This window comes from Nilaparvata lugens, chromosome 10 (genome assembly GCF_014356525.2).
Source record: "Nilaparvata lugens isolate BPH chromosome 10, ASM1435652v1, whole genome shotgun sequence".
NCBI lineage: Eukaryota > Metazoa > Arthropoda > Insecta > Hemiptera > Delphacidae > Nilaparvata > Nilaparvata lugens.
In genome coordinates, this window is record NC_052513.1 from 44,591,022 (window position 1) to 44,614,452 (window position 23,431).

The 23,431-nt window shown below is 34.5% G+C and overlaps 1 protein-coding gene across 1 annotated transcript in view; it reads left to right on the forward strand.

Annotated features, from left to right (window-relative positions):
* LOC111049365 overlaps positions 1–23,431 on the forward strand; it is a 101,998-nt gene that overhangs the window by 76,137 nt on the left and 2,430 nt on the right. Inside the window, exon 3 of the mRNA XM_039436035.1 lies at positions 11,101–11,306. Within this exon, the coding sequence (XP_039291969.1) occupies positions 11,101–11,306 (206 nt within the window). The remainder of the gene's footprint in view (positions 1–11,100; positions 11,307–23,431) is intronic.

Below are 23,431 nucleotides of genomic sequence, written 5' to 3' on the forward strand. Positions count from 1 at the left end.
TAAAAAATGTAAAAGATCAACTTAGATCATTCTGTTAAGACATCAATAGAGCTGATACCCCAAGTGATATAGGTCTGAGGATATCTATAGCTATTTTTGGAATGCTTGTTCGTACTAAATTTACTATAGATATTCTCGGAGAGCACACTTAAAAAGCAACGCCTGCGGTTTGTACAGCACATAGAAAATTTGTGAAATTTTTCTTAACTGTCGGGTGGAAAGCAAACCAATCAGTATAAAGATGGATTCACTTTAATTTGTCAGTAGAAAAGGGAAAAAGGGACATTATTTTTTCACTCATCTAGCATTCACTTTAATTTTACAGTATAAAGATGTATTCACTCAGTATAAAGATGGATTCACTTTGCATTTAAAGATTTTAGGGTTGCATTTAAAGTAATATCCTTGCATTTAAAGATCCTTGCAACTAACTCTAGAACGATAAACTTAAAGAGTAATAGGGTTTTAGCACATCTACAAAAGAGTTTCTTATCTATACTAGACTGGAATTTAATCTGTCAGTATAAGTTGAATTGGGTTCTTAGAGATTCATGATGCTGACTTAAGATCTGACTGAGAGAATAATTGAGCATATCTTCCAAGGTTGACTCTCACTGTCAGTATTTAGCACATCTACAAAAGAGTTTCTTATCTATACTAGACTGGAATTTAATCTGTCAGTATAAGTTGAATTGGGTTCTTAGAGCTTCATGATGCTGACTTAAGATCTGACTGAGAGAATAATTTGAGCATATCTTCCAAGGTTGACTCTCACTGTCAGTATAACATTAGATGGAGTCACTTTAATTTGACAGTAGAAATATGGATTCACTTTAATTTGACAGTAGAAAGATGGATTCACTTTAATCTGTCAGTAGAAAAGGGAAAAAGGGAAATTATTTTTTCCCTCACTGTCTCTCTTCCTCCCCCTCGTCCTCACTGGGAGAGGGGTGAGGGAGAGGGAGAGGGAGAGGGAGAGGGAGAGGGAGAGGGAGAGGGAGAAGGAGAGGGAGAGGGAGAGGAGAGGGAGAAGGAGAGGGAGAGGGAGAGGGAGAGGGAGAAGGAGAGGGAGAAGGAGAGGGAGGAGAGGAGAGGGAGAGGAGAAGGAGAGGGAGAGGGGAGGAAAGGGGGAGGAGAGGGGGGAGGAAAGGGGGAGGAGAGGGGGGAGGAAAGGGGGAGGAGAGGGGGAGTTTGCGCATGCGCAGAGGGGGAGGGGGAGGGGGAGGGGGATTTGCGCAAAATTTTTTCCTATTTCTTGCGGATTGCGCAAAAATTCTTAGCAGTACTGTCAATATTAGGCTACTTACTTGTTATTCCTCGCCTTAATTATTCTTATCTCTGCTAAAAAGAGCGGTTTACTCATCGCTCAAACTACGATTTATTAATTTACTCTCGCTCAACCCCCGTTTTATCAACGATTTATTAATTTACCATCGTTCAACCCACGTTTTATCAACGATTTATTAATTTACCATCGCTCAACCCTCGTTTTATCAACGATTTATTAATTTACCGTCGCTCAACTCATGTTTTATCAATGATTTATCAATTTACCATTGTTCAACCACTGTTTTATTAATTTACCATCGCCCAACCCATGTTTTATCAACGATTTATTAATTTACCATTGTTTAACCACTGTTTCATTAATTTACCATCGCTCAACTCACGTTTTATCAACGTCTTATTAATTTACCAACGCTCAACCCATGTTTTATCAACGTCTTATTAATTTACCATCGTTCAACCAACGTTTTATCAATTTACCATCGCTCAACTCACGTTTTATTAATTTACCATCGCTCAACCCATGTTTTATCAACGTCTTATTAATTTACCATCGCTCAACCCATGTTTTATCAACGATTGATTAATTTACCATCGCTCAACTCACGTTTTATCAACGTTTTATTAATTTACCATCTCTCAACCCACGTTTTATCAACGTTTTATTCATTTACCATCGTTCAACCCTCGATTTATTAACGATGGGTGCAACGTTTAATTTGAGTTTCAGTTTTTGACTTATTTTGTTCAGTTCGGCCAGATTTAGTTGTTCAGTTTGAAGATCTAATTGGCTCTATGTTGAGGTCCACGCTATAATAGCAGTGGAAAAAGATAGCAGAACAACGTTGTCGACCCTCTGTCTTGTCAACGCCTTCTATAGATGGTAGCTGATGCTGGTATATTGATGTAATATTTACTGGTCATTCTCGTTCAAAATAATCATTTATATTCTATTATGCAAAAAATTATATTTTCAATAATTTCTTAATAAAAATGGAATATTTTGTTATATTAATTTTCAATTCTACATTGTTAAAAGACGATCTGGCAACAGAAGAAAGCTAGAATGAGATAGCGCTATCTGCTTTGTTGGATGATAGACAAGGATAACAATACCATTGCTAATCAAACACTGCCATTATAACGTGGACCCCTCTATAATACTTTCGATAATACACTGATATATGTGGGAAGTTTTGAGTCCTAATGTGTCTCAACCTAATATTTCAACTTTTGTCTACTAATCAAGTGGGTAGTTGAAGTCCTAAAACTCATTTTTTTATTAATGTAATAATTTCATTCTATTGTTCAAATACTATAAATTCATGTTTTTACTAACCTCAGCTTTAGACTAAGGACCTTGCTCCGTTTTCATGACTTTGTCAATACATATATATAATTCATTGAGAACGATAATAAAAACAAGAGATTAGATTGGATTTATCTCTTTCCTGTATAGGGCTACTTCTAATATGAATATAAAGAAAATAAAAATCTCAGTACCCTTTTTTTAAAATATTTTATCAAAACATGAAAATGGCATAAATGACCGAAACATGTTCTGATAAAATATTTTAAAAAAAGGGTACTGAGATTTTTATTTTCTTTATATTTAGATTAGATTGGATTTGATTCTAACTTACAATTTAACTAGCCTACTTAACTGTACTTAACTATAGCTTAACTGTACTCAATCTACTAACTTTAATTCTCCCATTAGTTGATCCTAATTTTAATTCTATTAATCTTATGTTTTTATTCACTTCAGCTTTAGACTAAGAACTATCCTCCATTTTCATGACTTTGTCAATACATGTATCATTGTAAACGACAAAAAAACATCTGATTTGATTTTAACTTACAATTCAAATAGCTACTTTAACTGTACTTAACTATAGCTTAACTCAATCTACTAACTTTAATTCTCCCATTAGTTGATTCTAATTTCAATTATATTAATCTTATGTTTTTATTCACTTCAGCTTTAGACTAAGAACTATGCTTCGTTTTCATGACTTTGTCAATACATGTATCATTGTAAACGACAATAAAAACATCTGATTTGATTATAACTTACAATTCACATAGCTACTTTATACTTAACTATAGCTTAACTCAACCTACTAACTTTAATTCTCCCATTAGTAGATTCTAACTCACTCGCCCAAATATTTCCCAAATCGCAAACCTTAGCAAAACTTGAGATTCACCTCCGTTATCGGGTCTATTTACATTGTACACTCATTAGTGCCGGTGAAATAGATCTGCAACCCTATCGGTAGCCTATTATTGGAACGGATTAAGTCAGCATCTTGGACAAAATTATCTTACGGGTCCCTGTAGGGTGGAAAAGAGATAGGGAGATCACTGTCCCTGGTCGAGAGAGGGAGAGAAAGTAATGTTGGGACATTGGGACTCAGAGAGAGAGAGGGACATCGTTACTGGTAGAGTGATAGAGAAAGAGATAATTGTTCGTTGTGAGGTAAAGAGATCGAGAGATTACTGTTCCTGGTTGTGAGAGGGAGAGAAAGTTACGTTGGAGCATTGGGACTCAGAGAGAAAGAGGGACATCGTTACTGGTAGAGTGAGAGAGAAAGAGATAATTGTTCGTTGTAGGGTGAAGAGACAGAGAGATTACTGTACCTGGTTGAGAGGGGGAGAGAAAGTTACGTTGGGACATGGGAGTGAGAGAGAAAGAGAGATTATCGGTCCTGGTAGAGTGAGAGTGAAAGAGAGATTACCTTCCCTGAAAGAATGAGAGAGAAATAGAGATTACTGTCGCTGGAAGTGTGAGAGAGAGGAAGAGCTTACCGTTCCTGGTAGAGTTAAAGAAGAAGAGAGATTACAGTCCCTGGAAGTGTGAGCGAGAAAAAGAGATTACTGTCCCTAGAGGGGTGAGAGAGAACGAGATAATTGTCCCTGGTAGTGTGAGAGGAAAGAGATTATTCTCCCAGGTTGATTGATTGATTGATTGATTGAGTACTTTATTTATGTAGATTACAATATACTGGCTTATACACTTATATTATACAATAGTTACAATACAGCAAAATTATAGATGAATTTACATAATATAGACTAAGAAAATAATTATTGAACTGTATATGATATGAAAAAGTAATTTGTAATATAATAACTATAGATATTATATTGTTATGCATCTACATAAATTGGCGGAGCTTTGGACATATCAATGTCCATTCTTCGGAAAGAAATTAAAAATATCCTCCCCACTAACTCTCTACCAAAGGGAGTGAGAGAGAAAGAGAGATTATCGGTCCTGGTAGAGTGAGAGTGAAAGAGAGATTACCTTCCCTGGAAGAATGAGAGAGAAAAAGAGATTACTGTCCCTGGAAGGGTGAGAGAGAGAGGAAGAGCTTACCGTTCCTGGTAGAGTTAAAGAGGAAGAGAGACTGCAGTCCCTGGAAGTGTGAGCGAGAAAAAGAGATTACTGTCCCTGAAGGGGTGAGAGAGAACGAGATAATTGTCCCTGGTAGGGCGAGAGTGAAAGAGATTATTCTCCCTGGTTGAGAGAGGGAGAGAAAGTTACGTTGTGCCATTGGATCTCAGAGAGAAATAAAGATAACCGTCCCTGGTAGAGGGAGAAAGGAAGAGATAATTGTCCCTGGTAGGGTGAGAAAGAGAGGGACGTAGGGTTTGTGTGCTCAACAAATGTCGGAAGGGAAGGTATCCGGTTTGTAAAGTTCACCTGGGATCCCTCCTTAGCACCAATGTTGCCCAGTTTACTTAGGAACGAGGGCAAAGGTCGACAGTTGCTGAGTCAGTTGCAAGTTACATCGATTTCCAATGCCAACCCATCCACAGGTCTTGCTAGTATTTATCTTGGCCCGTGGTCGATTTGGAGTCGCTCCAATGTCTGGTTACAGGACCACTCTATATGACTAACACTCGTTGCTACATAGGAGCACTCTATATGACTATCACTCGTTGCTACATAGGACCACTCTATAGAACTAACACTCGTTGCTACATAGGACCACTCTATATGACTAACACTCGTTGCTACATAGGACCACTCTATAGAGCTATCATTCGTTGCTACATAGGATCACTCTATAGGACTATCACTCGTTGCTACATAGGACCACTCTATAGGACTATCACTCGTTGCTACATAGGACAACTCTATTTATAGTGAGGTCCACGTTATAATGGCAGTGTTTGATTAGCAATGGTATTTTTTTAAATTTAATTTATCTTATTCACTATTTAAATTCAATTCATATTATTCATTTATTTATGAAGACAACAGGTTACAAATGTCTAATGTGTCTCCTCCACAAATACAATATTATTATACAATGAGCAATGTAACTTACAATTGCAATATTGTTAAAAAAAAACTATTGAAATACAAGAGGAGGAAAAAATCGATATATAGAAGAAAATTATCATAAAACCGAATATAGAAATGAGAAGATTCTGAAAAAAAAAGTGTTACAAAGAATGGATAAAATTGCTATCCTTGTCTATCATTCAACAAAGTGTATAACGCTATCTCTATCTCGCTTTGCTCTGTTGCCAGATCGTCTTTTAACAATGTAGAATTGATAAATCATTAACAAAATATTTCATATTATGTCAATTGATTATGAAATTATTGAAGAGTATAATTACTTGTTTGATGATATAAAATTGATTATTTTAAACGAGAATAAGAAGTTAATATTACATCGATAATCCTGTATCAGCTACCGTCTTCAGAAGGCATTGACAAGACAGAGGATCCTTGTCTATCATTCAACAAAGCGGATAGCAATATCTCTTTTTCGCTTTGCTCTGTTGCCAGATCGTCTTTTAACAATATAGGATTGATAATTGATTAACAAAATATTCCATCTTTATTATGAAATAGTTGAGGATATAATCTCTTGCTTGATAAAATAATAATTTCTTATTTAAACGAGAATGTCATCTTAATTATGTCAATTGATTATGAAATTATTGAAGAGTATAATTTCTTGCTTGATAGAATATAATAGATTATTTCAAATAAGAATGAACAGTTAATATCACATCAATAAACCCGTATCAACCATCGTCTATAGAAGGCATTGACAAGGCAGAGGATCGGCAACGTTGTTCTCCTATCTTCCTCCACTGCCATTATTACGTGGATTCAATTATACAACTCGCTGCTCTATAGAGTGAGGTCCACGTTATAATGGCAGTGGCGAAAGATAGGAGTAAAACGTTGCAGAACCTCTGACTTGTCAATGCCTTCTATAGACGGTAGCTGATACAGAATTATTGATGTGATATTAACTGTTCATTCTCGTTCAAAATAATCAATTATATTTCATTATACAAGAAATTATACTTTTCAATAATTTTATAATTAATTTACATAATAAGGATGAAATAATTTTAATTATCAATTCTACATTGTTGAAAGACGATCTGGCAACAGAGAAAAGCGAGAAAAAGATAGCGCTATCCGCTTTGTTGAATAAAAGACAAGGATAGCAATACCATTGCTCATCAAACACTGACATTATAACGTGGACCTCACTGTAGGAACACTCTATAGAGCCACTACCCGTTACTCTATATAGGACCACTCTATATGACTACCACTCGTAGCTCTATATAGGACCACTCTATAGAACTACCACTCGTAGCTCTATATAGGACCACTCTATATGACTACCACTCGTAGCTCTATATAGGACCACTCTATAGAACTACCACTCGTAGCTCTATATAGGACCACTCTATATAACTACTACTCGTAGCTCTGTCTAATAGGACTGGACGCCGCTGGAAAAGAGGGGAAGGATGATAGAGAGGAGTCGGGGGAGGAAGAAGGTGATAGGGGGATGTTTTTGGAGAGGTTACGAGGTCTCAATCGGAGACGTTGATTAGCCCCTGATCCTCAGTTGTTTGTTAACTCTTAGGACAGCTTTTACAGCGGTTCGACAACCTTTCTTTCGGTCTTAGTGGACACAGCACATTACAGAAAAAACACACCCAGATCTGTTGTAATTCCCGATTACTGTTTGATCCAATTTTCATTTCAGTGATAAATGATTAAATCCTTTAATCAATAATCAATTCTTATTCAATGATTGAGTTCCTGTTTCGGACTTTTAAAATTTTATATAAATTTGGGAGAGGAACTGTACAAGGAAAGTCCTTAGTCCTTCTCTCCCGATCTGTGCTTCTTTGTAAAAATTAGAGATGAATAAAATAAATAATGCTAATTAAATGAATTTCAGATTGGTGTGTATTGGGGATTGGTTTGGGAATTTTATTTTGTGATGAGAACTGTTATTGTAGAATGTATATTCTTGATAGGGATATCAAATTTCAATTCATTGTCATAGAATTTAAAAAATCTAGTAGACAAAATGAAATGGAGTTATAGACACATGTAAATATTATTGTTTAATTGACCAAACGAAGTGAGGTCTAAAGCTGCGTACACATATACGCACTTCCAACCCGCACCGAGCACGCTCCGCCCTCGTACCACCCTCGTTCCTCCATCGAACCACAGTCGCTCCGCCCACGCACCCATCATGAACGTTACGGAAGATGTTAGATTTTCTCGCGTTCCCCGGTCGAATCACTGTTGCTCCCCGGTCGATCATCAATCGCTCTGCTGGAGTGACGTTCGGTTGCGGAGCAGAGCGAAAGTCTGTACGCACCTTAAGATTCAAGTCGACGGTTTGGCATTTCTCTTAATGTTAAAATGTTTATATGTTTATATGTTGCGCATTTACGGCGAAACGCGGTAATAGATTTTCATGAAATTTGACAGGTATGTTCCTTTTTTAATTGCGCGTCGACCTATATACAAGGTTTCTGGAAATTTTGCATTCCAAGGATAATATAAAAGGAAAAGGAGCCTCCTTCATACGCCAATATTAGAGTAAAAATCAGACTATAGAATTACCGTATTCATCATAAATCAGCTGACAAGTGATTACACAGATGTGTGAAGAAGCCAGTCTATTGCTGTATTTTCATAAGGTCTATAGTTTCAATCAGGTACTTGTGGATGAGAATACTGCGTGAGGTGTACTGTTCACAGAACTACTAGTCTAAGTTTGGGAGAGAAATAGCCCAAGGAGTGTCCTTAGTTTTTCTCTCCCGGTCAGGGCTTCTTTGTGAAAATTGTAAATAAATAGAATAATTCATAATAAATAAATAAATTTCGGAATTGTGTGTATTGGTTAATGGTCTGAGGATTTTATTTTGTGATGAAAACTGTTGTTGCAGGATATATATTCTTGATAGAGATTTCAAATTTCAATTCATTGCCATAGAATTAAAAAAATCTAGTAGACAAAATGCAATGGATTTACAGACACATTAAAATATTATTGCTTAATTATAATTTTACCTCAGTAAGATCCACGTTGTGATGGAACTGTTTCAATAGGATGTATATTTATCTATTTATTCATTTATTTATTTATTTATAAGGTTAGCAAAAAAAAAATACAAGAATCGGAAAAGAAAAAACAGGCTATTGCCTAAAACTTCTTCAATTTCCTAATTTAGTTTTAAATTGTCCAAATATTATAGGTTATGTCCATTCAAATTTCTACACCAAATCACAATCTAATATATTAATATTCTTGATAGAGATTTCAAATTTCAATACATTGTCACACAATTACAAAAATCTTGTAGACAAAATTAATAACGTTGAAAATAGGTAGGCTATACATGAATATTTTATTGCTTAATATCAAAATTTTTCTATAGTGAGGTCCACATTATAATAGCAGTGGAGAAAATATAGGAGAACAGCGTTACCGATTCTCTGTCTCACACTACCATTTATAGAAGATATCTGATACCAGTATATCTGGTGTATTGGCAACTGTTCATTCTTGTTGAGTATAATCATAGAGAAACAATAGCGTAAGTAGATATCCCATGGTATAGGGAATTTATGTCGCAACTTTTACTGTTATCTCAAGCCGATTATTGTCAATTTTTACTTTTTGTGTAGTTGAGAAGTTGATATTGTGGTAATTATTCATATTGAATGAAAAATACTAAGAAGTTGTCAAAAAACCACTGATTCAAAAAAGACTCGATAAAGACCGGTTTCGGTTATTACATCATTGTCAATCTCTGATAAACTAAAACTAAATACAAGAGCAGCAGAATCTATACTAGTAGGCGAGTACTGCTATTGGTCGAGGGCATGAACGCCTGCCATTGGCCTAGCTAGACAGTCTCCTCCCACTCAACGGTGTGACAAAATGGCGGCTTAAGCAACAGAATCGCCATGATAATAAAATTTTTACTGTAATAATTTTTAATAAATTACCAGTAACAATTTTTACTGTTTTGTTGGGGTGATAGTGTATGAACGGCACAATTTGAGAGACTACCAGCGTCACACAGCTGCATAGGAAAGAACTTTGTGAACTATCGGCTTGAGATAACAGTAAAACTTGCGACATAAACGCCCTATACCATGGGATATCCATGCTATCGTTTCTCTATGGTATAATCTATACAATAATAAGGGAAAGAACTGGCTTATACACGTACGGGATAGGAAAATTATGTTTGACGCATCATCACGTCTCAACTACTCAACTGATTAACTTTAATTTTTGCATAAAGATTCTCAATTAACCGAGGATGGTTATAGGCCTGTTTTCAATTCTTTAAGATTTCATCACGTCAAGTTTTCAGATTGTCAAGTTCAAAAATAGACACTTGCGGAGCACAGGTTAATAATATTATTAATAATAATAATAATAATAATAATATAATAATAATAATAATAATAATAATAATAATAATAATAATAATAATAATAATAATAATAATAATAATAAATAATATTAATAATATTAATGCTAGTCAATAATATTTTTCCCGTCCAAAAATGATACATTTTTGTAATTGAGATAAAATACTTTGTTAATTTATTATATTTCTACACCTTTAGAAAACGATCTGGCAACGTCGTGGAGCTAGAAAATTATGGTGCTCTCTACTGTTGTTGGATGATAGACAAGGATAGTCTATCCTGGTCTATCTCCAGTACTATTTAAATCAAATACTCCTATTAGAACATGGAACTCATTAAAGAAATGGGTGGACTATTTTGCATTGCCATGTTTTTGAAAATGAATGATTAATTGATATGTGGTTGATCGAGGTATCAATCTGATTGAGATTTATCAATCCACTCCAGATTAGCCATAGGCCCATACATCCATAAATACATCCATACTTCACTAAAGAAATGGGTGGACTATTTTGTATTGCCATGATTTTGAAAATGGATGATTGATTGATATGTGGTTGATCGAGGTATCAATCTGATTGAGATTTATCAATCCACTCCAGATTAGCCATAGGCCCATACATCCATAAATACATCCATACATCACTAAAGAAATGGGTGGACTATTTTGTATTGCCATGATTTTGAAAATGGATGATTGATTGATATGTGGTTGATCGAGGTATCAATCTGAATGAGATTTATCAATCCACTACAGATTAGCCATAGGCCCATACATCCATAAATAAAGAACGCCATAAAGAAGGAGAAGTTAGTGAAGAATTAAAAAGTCGCACATAACCTTTATTTGGACAATTTATTTTATGAATTTGGGATGAAAAGAAGTTTTGGACTGTAGTCTGTTTCTTTGTCCTCAAGGTTGATTGTAATGATGAATGAATAAATAAATGAATAAACCCATTTGAAAGGTCTTCAATGGCTCATAAATGATCAACTCTAACCAACTACCGAAATCTAATATTCAAATAATGACTAACTGATTGATTAATTGATTGATTGATCAACAGGTGTCCGAGGTCTACGAGGAGTGGAGATGGTACTCCCAGCAGCTGTGAGTCCTGGAGACACTGCCACATTGATCTGTCGCTACGACCTTGAAGGGGAGCCTCTCTACACCCTCAAGTTCTACAAGGGTCGCGAAGAATTCTACCGATATATGCCCAAGGAACACCCTCAGACTCAGATCTTTCCACTGCCTGGCATAGACGTGGATGTGAGTATCAAACAATTTTACAATTTCACGTTAATTTGTGGACTTCAAGAATAAAAAACAATCTTATAAACAAGCTGTAACTATAATCAAAAATAGCTGATGTAATAACTTGCTTACAAATAAATACCTGGTGAATATCAATCAGATAAAAAATATATAATTGAATATCTATCAATATCTAATAATATTACCAAAAATATGAAATAGATAAATTTACAAGCTTGAAGTCTTAGATCTTATTATAAGCGTCACAGAAGTTATTTACATTTAATTGACCGAGCGAAGTGAGGTCTAAGATTCAAGTCGACGGTTTGGCATTTCTCTTAATATCTTATATGTTTATATGTTTTTATGTTGCGCATTTACGGCGAAACGCGGTAATAGATTTTCATGAAATTTGACAGGTATGTTCCTTTTTAAATTGCGCGTCGACGTATATACAAGGTTTTTGGAAATTTTGTATTTCAAGGATAATATAAAAGGAAAAACGAGCCTCCTCCATACGCCAATATTACCTTAAAAATCAGACTATAGAATTATTCATCATAAATCAGCTGTCTAGTGGACTTTAATAATACCCGTTCAAAAACATCGAACATCTTGAAAATGTATGTTTCCATCAACGTTGTAGACAGTTGCAGCCAGACCTGATAACAGCGTTCACACCCACATTCCGGGACGACACGTCACGGTACGATATAGGACAAAAAGCTCTATGTTAATTTAGGATTTTTTTTGACATTTTCAATTGATAAATTATTTATTAATTTTTGAGAAAACATAACAACAGGTCAATGTAACTCACTGAGCGCAAGGTCTACTGTTCACAGAACTACTAGTATTTCCAGCCTGGTGACATTGAAAGAGCTTTTCAGAGATTATGATCCTTTTTAAAACTAATGGAATGAAATTTATTGACAGCTTTCTTTTACTTTCTTATTCCTGTTTTAAAAACGAGGAAAATCTCATCTTATAATCCATGACGTAACTGTCAACTTGATTATCATGCAACAACTCAAAGGATTTGATAGATTTTGTGTTTGAGTTTTGACGTTAGGAAGCTTTTAATACAAATTTGAAAAATGCTTTTTGACGGTAAATTCGAGCTTGAATTGTCTTCTGATGCTTATCAACTTCTCCCATAGTTGAGGAATAAGTTCCAGTAATACTCAATTGTCTCTCTCCTTGCTTTTTTCAATCTAATTTCAAAATGATGGCGGAAACTGGCTATAGTGAGGTCCACGTTATAATGACATTTTTGATCAACATTGGTATTGCTATCCTTGTCTATCATTCGACAAAGCATACAGCGTCATCCTTCTCTAGCTCTTCAACGTTGCCATATCGTGTTCTAACAATGTAGACATATAATGTATTAACACTATAATGTATTAACATATAATGTATTCAATCACTGTTTAAAAAATTCATGATTTAAACATTGAGAATTATATTATCTTGACGCATACAATATAATCAACTAATTCGAACAAGAATGAACAGTTAATATTCAATCACCGGTATCAGCTATTCTCCATAGAAGGCAGTGGCAAGGCAGAGAATCAGGAAAGCTATTCCCCCATCTCCCTCACTCCATGGTGATATGATTTCTAGTGAAGTCCACGTTATAATGGCAGTGGAGAAAGATAGGAGAACAACGTTGCCGATCCTCAGTCTTGTCAATTCCTTCTATAGACGGTAGCTGATACGGTTTATTGATGTAATACTAACTGTTCATTCTGGTTTAAAATAAGCAATTATATTTCATTAAGCAAGAAATTGTATTTTTCAATAATTCTATAATGAATTTCCATAATCAAGATTGAATATATTGTAAATCTATCAATAGTTCTACATTGTTGAAAGACGATCTGGCAATAGAGCAGAGCGAGAAAGAGATAGCGCTATCCGTTTCGTTGAATGATAAACAAGGATAGAAATACCATTACTAATCGAACACTGCCATTATAACGTGGACCTTAATATGGGAATATAACTGGGGAAACAGTACACATCCAAACATCAATTTAAATAAAATTCTTACTTGAAAATGATGAGAATTTCAACAATTTGTTTTTCGTTTTGAAATCGTTTCTACATTTACAACCGTAACGGTAACAACCGTTGAATTTCAACATCTACGAACATTGTTATATTTATCTTGAAAATAAACTGTAACAGTGAGTTATGCTCAGCTGGAGAAATACCTGAAATATCATCACAATTGGCAATGAAAATAACAGTTAAAGTGCTTCGTTATATTCATTTGCCTCACCCTCAAGTGTAGAACGCATCCATTTTGTGAAATATGACGCAAACTATTTCCATGAAACAGCTCTTGAAACTTCTCTCGTTCAAATTAATTATCATCTAGCACGTAGAATACATCCCGTTAGTATGGTGTGGTCCACGTTATAATGGCAGTGTATGATTTACATTCGTGTTGCTATCCTTGTCTATCATTCGGCAAAGCAGATAGCGCTATCCTTCTCTAGCTTCAAAATTCAGTATATGTTAACTTTTCAACTGTAGTTGAAATATTGTTTTGCAACTACATAATGAGTTTCATTTTCTCGTAATGATTTACATTCGTGTTGCTATCCTTGTCTATCATTCGGCAAAGCAGATAGCGCTATCCTTCCATAGCTTCAAAATTCAGTATATGTTAACTTTTCAACTGTAGTTGAAATATTGTTTTGTAACTACATAATGAGTTTCATTTTCTCGTTGTGCGTTATGAGGGCAATTTCAATTATTCAATTTATTTATTTCACACACACTTACAAGTTTGATACATATTAACAAAAATATGTAATACATGCAAACATCAACAACAACACACAATGAAACAAAATAGAGAGAAAGAGGGATGATGAGATGTAGTTTCTGGTGCCCTAAAATATGTATATTTTCAAATCCATACCATAATAAAGGAAAGAACTGGCTCATACACGTACGGGATAGGAAATTCACGAATGACCCATTATAACGTCTCAACTACTCAACTGATTAACTTGAAATTTTGCATATAGATTCTTAATTCACCAAGGATGGTTATAGACCTATTTTCAACTAAAAATTCGACTGAGTGAATTGGGCCACATGAATAAAGTTGAGCATTCGCTTATACTTCTAAAATATGGAGCATTTGCTTCATTTTCTATGAATAAACGTGAGCAAAACCTTTTGCTCATGCTCATCAAAAAAATAGTTTGAGCATTTGTTCAAAAGCAAAAGCTTATACTCAGAATTGTATGAATAAACTAGAGCATTCGCTCAACTTTTGTAGCAAATGCTTCAAAAAAGGTGAGTCTAGTCTAGACTCTAGAGCATCTTATCACCTTTTGCTTATAGTAAAATGGCTCAACTAATTCGTATGAGGAAGAGGAAACTATACCAGATACGATCACAACCAATAGTTGAGAACAATAAAACTCTTTTTAGATTCAACCATGATATATATTATATCACCATTATTCCTAGAAAAGAATAAATACAAAAGATAGCTTTTATTTAATAAATTGTATCCTCATTTTCTCATTATTGGTCTTATTGGTCTTATTGGTCTTATTTTTTTCACTTGAAATATCACTTCATTGAATATAGAATGTTACTAATAGTGTAATCCACCTTTTACTGAAAACAATCTAGTCAGACTGATCCTTGGACTTAGAACGTTCTCATTTGATTATTATTTTAAAATAGTACAGTTAGAAACAGAGCTTATACCTGTTATAAAGATAGCCATCACAAAATAGGAATTAGACATTTAAGAAGATGAGAGTGTAGACAATTATAAGAAGGCTATCGATATTATAAGAATATGCTGAAGACTATTATAGAGATGACATTTTTTCACGCTATTATTTCAAAATTCTAAACTCAACTAACCTAAAACTCTATTCATAAATAGAAAACAGAGCAGACGACGCAAACACAAGCGGTGCCTCCTACTTGCATATTTAGCGCTTCCGTGAGCTATAAAAACAAAGTAAGGCTACATCAGCTGATGAAGAATCTTTAAAATATGTGAGCATTTGCTTCAGAGTTCAGGAGCATAGGGTACAGCTTATTCATGAAAAATGAGCAAATGCTTTTGCTTCTACCTTTTGCTCATGAGCAAAACCTTATGCTCCATGCTCTTGCTCATGAGCATTTGCTCTGGTTTTATTCATATGGGCCAATGGCCCATTGCCAATATTGTAGAACCGTTCCATGATTGAATAATTGTGTAGAATTTAACAACATATGTGTGTTTCTATTCAACTATTTTCAACTCTTCAAGATTTGATTACATCAAGTTTTCAGTTTGTCAAGTTTTGAATTATTAGACACTTGCAGATATCGAGTTACCTGCCAGTGAATAATAAATGATAATAATAAAAAATTATTGTTCATGAACGTTGAAAGACGGTCCATCAACAAAGACTGAATCTCTGTTCACTGTATCTTTTGAGTCTCAATCTCACAGAACATTAATATCATCATGAGTAAATAATACACAATATTCTTCTCACTGAACTATCCGGCTCGCTTTCTTCTTTGAGCTGAATAAACTACAGGGATTATTAAAATGTCGAGACGAGAAAATTGGGTCATTATTCAAATATTTGGAGGCCTCTCTGTTTTGTGTCTGTGTCTGTCCCGGCTGATGGAATATTCTCTCTCTCGAACAACTTTCGAAGTGGGATTCACTCTAAACTGTCAGCTGATGTTTGAATGGGTGGTAATATTGTAATCTAGATTTAGATTCTGACAGAGGAATGTGAACTTCTAAAGTGAGATTCTCTCTAAATTGGCAGAGTTTTTTGAATGAGTTGTAGTAGAGGTTTGTAGTTCGAGATACTGCCAAAGGAAAGTGAAGAGAAGTTTATGCCGGCGTTGTTTTTCTTGCTGCAGCTCAGCTTAGAAAGTTTTAAGCCGATAATAATAACAGTTATAATAACTCAAGCCATTGTTGGCTGTTTGTATAGAACTTCATTTCCTTTCCTTTCTCGTGAATAAAGTCGGCGAGAGTGATCTTCATTCTTAGCAAGTTCATAATGATATGCGGACTTGTATTATAATATAGGGCTTGCTTTTACTCAACTCTGTACGCGGCCACGCTTCTTCGTTCTGAATATTATCTTCACGTCTCAGTTCCTATTTTTTAGTTCCCAGCTCCCGGTTCCCGTTCCACAGCTCCCGGTTTCTAGTTCCTAGTTACGAGTTCCTGGTTCCTATTTTCTAGTTCCCAGCTCCCGGTTCCCGTTCCCCAGCTCCCGGTTTCTAGTTCCTAGTTACGAGTTCCTGGTTCCTATTTTCTAGTTCCCAGCTCCCGGTTCCCGTTACCCAGCTCCCGGTTCCTGGTTCCTATTTACGAGTTCCTGGTTCCACAAAGTAAAGGGATTTTCTTTCTCGGTGCTAGTTCCAAGTTCCCAGTGCCAAGTTCACGGTTCCCAGTTATCAGTTCCCAGTTCCCGGTTCCCGGTTCCCAGTTATCAGTTCCCTGTTCCCAGTCACAAGCTATCAGTTCCCATCTAGTTTCAGTACCTGGTTCCTAGTTACCAGTTCCAGCTCCTGGTACTCAATTCCCGGTTCCTGGTTCCACAAAGTAAGGGATTTTTTTTCTCTGTGCTATTCCCAAGTTCCCAGTCCAAAGTTCCCAGTTCCAAGTTCCCAGTTATCAGTTCCCAGTTCCCAGTCACAAGTTATCAGTCCCCAATTCCCATCTAGTTCCAGTACCCGGTTCATATAGTGAGGATCACTTTATAATGTGTTTAATTAGCTCTGGTATTGCTATCCTTGTTGATCATTCAACAAAGCGGATAGCGCTATCTCTTTCTCGCTTTGCTCTGTTGCCGGATCGTCTTTCAACAATGTGGAATTGATAATCAATCAACAAAATATTTCATCTTAACTTTGAAAATTCATTATTGAATTATGGAAAAATACAATTTCTTGCTTAATAGAATCTAATTTGATTATTTTTAACGAGAATGAACAGTTAAGCTGAGTTTACATCAAAGTTATTAACAAAATGTAAATAACATAATCCTTATAGATTCTATTGGATTGAACATAACTTTATCTTACATATGATGAACATATTGTGCCAAAGGAGATAATTTTGAATAAAATTTAGAATTTAGAAATAGGCCGACACATCTAGAAAATACCTGAGTCTATACCTAATTCATGCAGGTGAACGGGCTAGAGTCAAGAAAACTTCAATTAATCTTGCCATGCCTGATTTAATAGGTTTATACTATAGAAAAACACTACAATTTGAAATAATTGAAAAATACAAACAGCTTCAATAAACATTGGCAACTAAAATCGAACAACAGAAACAACAATTCATGTTACTTGTTGACATTCTTCATCTGATTCGGGGGCGCATTACTATCCCCGTTTAGATAGCAATACGTCACAAAACCAAACAAGATCAGTCATAAAATAACCAATCAATTTCAACATGAAATTACTCAAGAAAGAAAAAAACCCGTTGAACCCAAATTTCGTCGATAGTAACCCATATAACCCATTTCATAATAATTTCGAATCCCCACTTTTTATTGACATTCTCGAATGAACCTTTGTTTCACTACACTGCACTTTCGTTGGTTTGTACGTTGCTTTATCGTCGGGGTTACAGTACCTTGTTTTTGGCGGTGAGCTTTTACCGGTTGAATTTGGCTTGACGGCGACGTCCTCTTACGTCCCTAGACCTGTCGTCTGAACGGGTGTCTTGAAGCGGCTTTACATAAAGTTGCGGAACCAAAGGGGTGGTAGTACAAGAAGTTGGTTTGGGGACACACATGAACCGCTGTAAATAAATGTATTACAGCATTAATTTCTAACTCTTCTACAATTCATCAAAAGCTAAAACAGGAGTTATCTATTGATTACAATTAATTAAATTCTCTCATTCTTTGAATCCTCATTTTATATAGATTTTTATCTTTAAACTACTGATTCTTTTTATCAGAATTAATGGATCTTTCTTCACAAATAATTCAAATTGAAATGATGCTAACTTATATGATATTTTTCGTTTGGTTTGCGAAATCAAATATAATTTTTCATATAGTAGCTCGGCTAGTATTGTTGGAAACTTGTGCGCCAGCCAACATTTATTTTATTTATTATTTATGAACTATAGGACGCAATCCAAGTGTAATAACGGGCATTCGCCCAAAACTGCTCAGAACCTTAATTAAAAATGAACATTCCAGAGTTTATGATTTGATTTACCTACAAATACAAGTCCAAAAACTAGTATCAACTGAAATTATGAATTTATCACCTAATAAAACAAGACACTTTATAACACAATAAAAGAAAAAAAAATTGAAAATTTCACTTTAAGGAAAGATAATGTTTGCCTTATAAGATTCACCTTTAATTAAATAAAATTAGTAGACACATAGAAAATAATTTAAATTGTATTAAAATTTGAACATTCATTAATATTAATTTCCTGGAGAAGAAAAACTTTCTTCTTCATCTATTAAGATTTCTATCATAAAAAATTTACTAAATCATTCAAAAGCCTTAATGACATAAGAAACAGAGTCTGAAAAATATAAATTAAAAAATGTCATAAACTCATATGAACAATTCTTAAAAGTTTCATTTCAATTTAAAGGCTATCTTCCTGACTTTCAGCAATACTCTACGATAATATATCTCCAGGAACAATAACTCAAATGTAACGTAACTGAAAACTTTCTATACTTCTGTAGAAAAAATTATAAGTATCTTCCATCACTAATAAAATCAAAAGGATTATTCTCAATCAATATTATTAACTTGAAAAATAACAGGCTTTGTTGATAAAATCTTTTGATTGAAGTTTCACTTAATTAATTTCCCTAAATTATATTTTAACCTTAGTTTACGTACCTTAGCGGTTATTTGAAGAAACAATTATTCGTACATGAAGAAGAAACACAATTAAACCTTTCAGGACATGGCACTACTAGAAAATTTAAACTTTAATAAAAAATCAAACTAGCTCCTACATTAACTAATGAAATAAACTTATAAACCTGCCCAAAAAGGGCGAAACATAATGACTACATCTTTACTCTCGTAGTGCTCCTAGCAAAGTCCTCCGAACGTAATCTGGTCTGGCGGCTGGGGAATCCCCACTACTGTATTTAGAAACAGGTCTCCTATTGGGCGAAAGGAATCAATTTGACCAATCGTCGCGTGGCTTCTAGAGCCTTTGGACCAAATAGTAACTGCAAAATCGGTAGTTTGTTATAATTTCAATGCTTGCTGTTTTCCAACTTATCACATTTTATGTCGCGACAAGAAGGCTAAGTTTTAGAGATAATTCCATAATCTACATTCCTCGACGACTCGGAGCCACAATTTTTAAATATCTATCATGGGAAACTCGAAGTCATGGCCGTTCATAATAGAGAGAGAAAATAATTTATTTCGCTAACTCACTTACAAAAATGGCTCTAGTCTATTGCGTATTAAATTTACTATTATAACTTGGGAAAAGGCCTGAATTAAAGAGAGTGCCCGGCACACTCCCCTTCCTTCCGGTGTGAAACACGCAAAAAGAAATCTAATCAGGATATGTTACCATAGAGGCATTCTGTATGTTTTGGAGAGTCGAATTTCTGGATTGATAGTAGGATCCAATTTGAAGCGGGCCCTCTTCAAAAGAAATCTCTTTAATCATTCCGAAATTCAGCAAAATGTATACCTAATTGAGATTTGTGTCAAGAGTCTTTAAATCTGTGGCAAGAGTCAGGACAAAACAATATGGGCGTGTCCACCTTTTAAGTAGGTACTAAAGACGGACCGAGTATAATAATCTTGAATACTTCAATCACTTTATTGAGTCCCTGGTTATTTTCTTGGCAAACTCTAACAAGGGAAAACGTTTAAGAGACATCATAGTTTTAATTGGTTCTATGTTACTCTGCTGTTGTAAAATATGAAGCACGTTTGATCATAATAGTAAAGGATGAAACTTTTTCACTCTGCTGAATGTATTGAAATCTAACTATCATTACTATAGAGTTGAGAGTGCAACATATTTTTAACAATATAAAGCAATTCAGTAGGCAATACTATTCTACATCGACTACGATTCAAAGATAACAATTATTGAAATTGCATTATTAGATCAACGTGAGAGCTATATGACACAAGCGCGATTTTGCATTCCACAATCATGAGAAAAAACACTTTTCATTATAATACTCTAGTAGGAAACCTCTACCACAGAACGCTAGTCAAAACAAAACTATGATATCGGGTGCCAGGCTTTATTTATCGTAAACTCAAAGTACGTGACATTTTCTCTAAACACTGGAAGAATAATTCTCAAGGCATGATTTAATAATATGAAAATTCAACTCGATCAACTGGCTTGGGACTGCTAATGCTTGACTTCTGATTATCAACATTATTGAATTTACCAATACACTAACACATTAATAGACTACTATTACACTATTACTGATTCTCAAGTTCACTGACATTTCCAACCTTACTGGAGCCTCACATAATTATTCCTCAACTGTAAACTTCATATCCAACTAGTTTCAATTACTCTATTAGATCTCAAAATATCTCAACTTATTCACATGGAAAACTCTCTCACTCTTCCTTCTCCGTTTTCCTTTGAACTAGACCAAGACTCCTACATCAGTTCACCCGGCATTTAACTACTACTGGCCAAGATAAGATTTCTACTATACTGTTAATTACTTTAATTTAATTTTCCCAACAAAAATTCTATTTCCTTTTTGACACGAATTTTCCTACATATTTCTACTTTCATATCCCCAATTGAATTTTTAATCAACCTTTCAACTCTCAACTACAGAATAATTTAAACTCATGCTTAACTCAAGAGATTTTCCCTTTTCATTTCAAATTCAACTAGAAGAATTTCACTGTTAATTTTATTTTAATTTAACCCGTTCAGTACTGTTCCAATATTTATTTCTACTTTCACTGATAACCATTTTAACATTACCTGGGTACTCGAAAAAGTTTCTCTGTTATTTTATTTGTATACCTTAACTAATCACTTTAAATATTCATTGTTTAAAACTTTCAATTTTCGTTACCATACCAAATTTCTAAGCAACTTTAAACTCAATAATACCCCTTTTTTACCAATTATTACTTGTGTTTTTGCGGCTGACTTTCCTACCCAACATTAACGAACCTTTTGACTGGGCTTCCCTAAACTGCCTTACGCTGATTGTTTTCCTTACAATCACTACGAAGACTCACTAAATATTCTAGATTTCGGTTTACGTTATTCTACTGACGAGCCCCATAACTCTCGAATGAACCAGACCGTTTACTAGATACAAAAAAAATCTTAGCTCACACCACCTTCGGTGCCTTTCGCTAAAATTATACAATTCCACCGTACAAATTTGCAAGGTTAGTCAAAGCTAGATTCCTTGATTTGTTACATGGACAACTTTCGGGCAGTGCTCCGTTCTCTCTGGACACGGACCTACACTCGCGCCGATTACCTAAATTCAACAACAACACACACAGGCAGGACATCCCCGTGTCCTCCTCTAAATCTTGAGTCTCAACTAAACAAAAAAAATTCCCCACAGCCTACAGGAAACGTCACCAACACAACGGATCTTTACACTATCACTACGCATGCCTACCGCAAAAATCACACAAAAAAAAATATTTCCAATAATAAAACTAATTCACCTTTTCGAGAATAAACATTACTGATAAAGGGACTTAACAACCTCATCTGAATCAACTTATTTTCATACAAATTCCCAAGGATTTGATCATTGTTTCAACTTTAATCTACAATATCTAATTGTTTAGTTTAAACATCTCAAGGTCAAAACTACTCATCAACTTTTCAAAACTACATATCAACAATAACTAATAAAACAGTTTCCTATTTATTCTCTGATTACCTTCGATCTACCTAAACTTATCAAAAAAATTTCCTATTTTCCTCAAACATTCTCCCATAATAATTTCCGAATTTTCCTAATTTACTTGGGTTGACCTTTAAAATCTCAATATTCCCTTTCACTACTACTATAATGATATTCAACTACCAGACGTGAGACCAGAATACGTACGTTGACATTACAATAATTTCTATCACCATTCACGGAATTACAGAATGCAAAAAATTTATTCAGCACTTAGAATCAGTTGTTTCTCACATATCCTAGTTTCTTCTACTCATTTTTATTCTAACGTTAAACCTTTAATTTCTTAATGATCAATTTCAATATGAAGATTCAGAATACTTTCAACTTAAGCTTCAATAATACCTGACTTTATCTTCAAGCGCATCAAAATATTTTCACTTTAATGGATTTACTGAACTGAATAACATTCCTATTTCATCTACAATTATTTAAACTTCAGAAAAATTGGAGTAGCAACTATAAATTATTCATTCAACTCCAAACCTAAAATATTGACAGTGAACACGTTCACAGAATGAATTATTAAGTATAGACTCAGAAAAATTGATCTAGTATTATTAGAGTAAGTTATGAAAATTTAATTTTTTAGAAAATTTGAATTCCAGAGATTTAAATATCTCTAGACAGCAGAGTGGCGCAGTTGTGTGCCAAAGGAGATAATTTTGAATAAAATTTAGAATTTAGAAATAGGCCGACACATCTAGAAAATACCTGAGTCTATACCTAATTCATGCAGGTGAACGGGCTAGAGTCAAGAAAACTTCAATTAATCTTGCCATGCCTGATTTAATAGGTTTATACTATAGAAAAACACTACAATTTGAAATAATTGAAAAATACAAACAGCTTCAATAAACATTGGCAACTAAAATCGAACAACAGAAACAACAATTTCATGTTACTTTGTTGACATTCTTCATCTGATTCGGGGGCGCATTACTATCCCCGTTTAGATAGCAATACGTCACAAAACCAAACAAGATCAGTCATAAAATAACCAAACAATTTCAACATGAAATTACTCAAGAAAGAAAAAAACCCGTTGAACCCAAATTTCGTCGATAGTAACCCATATAACCCATTTCATAATAATTTCGAATCCCCACTTTTTATTGACATTCTCGAATGAACCTTTGTTTCACTACACTGCACTTTCGTTGGTTTGTACGTTGCTTT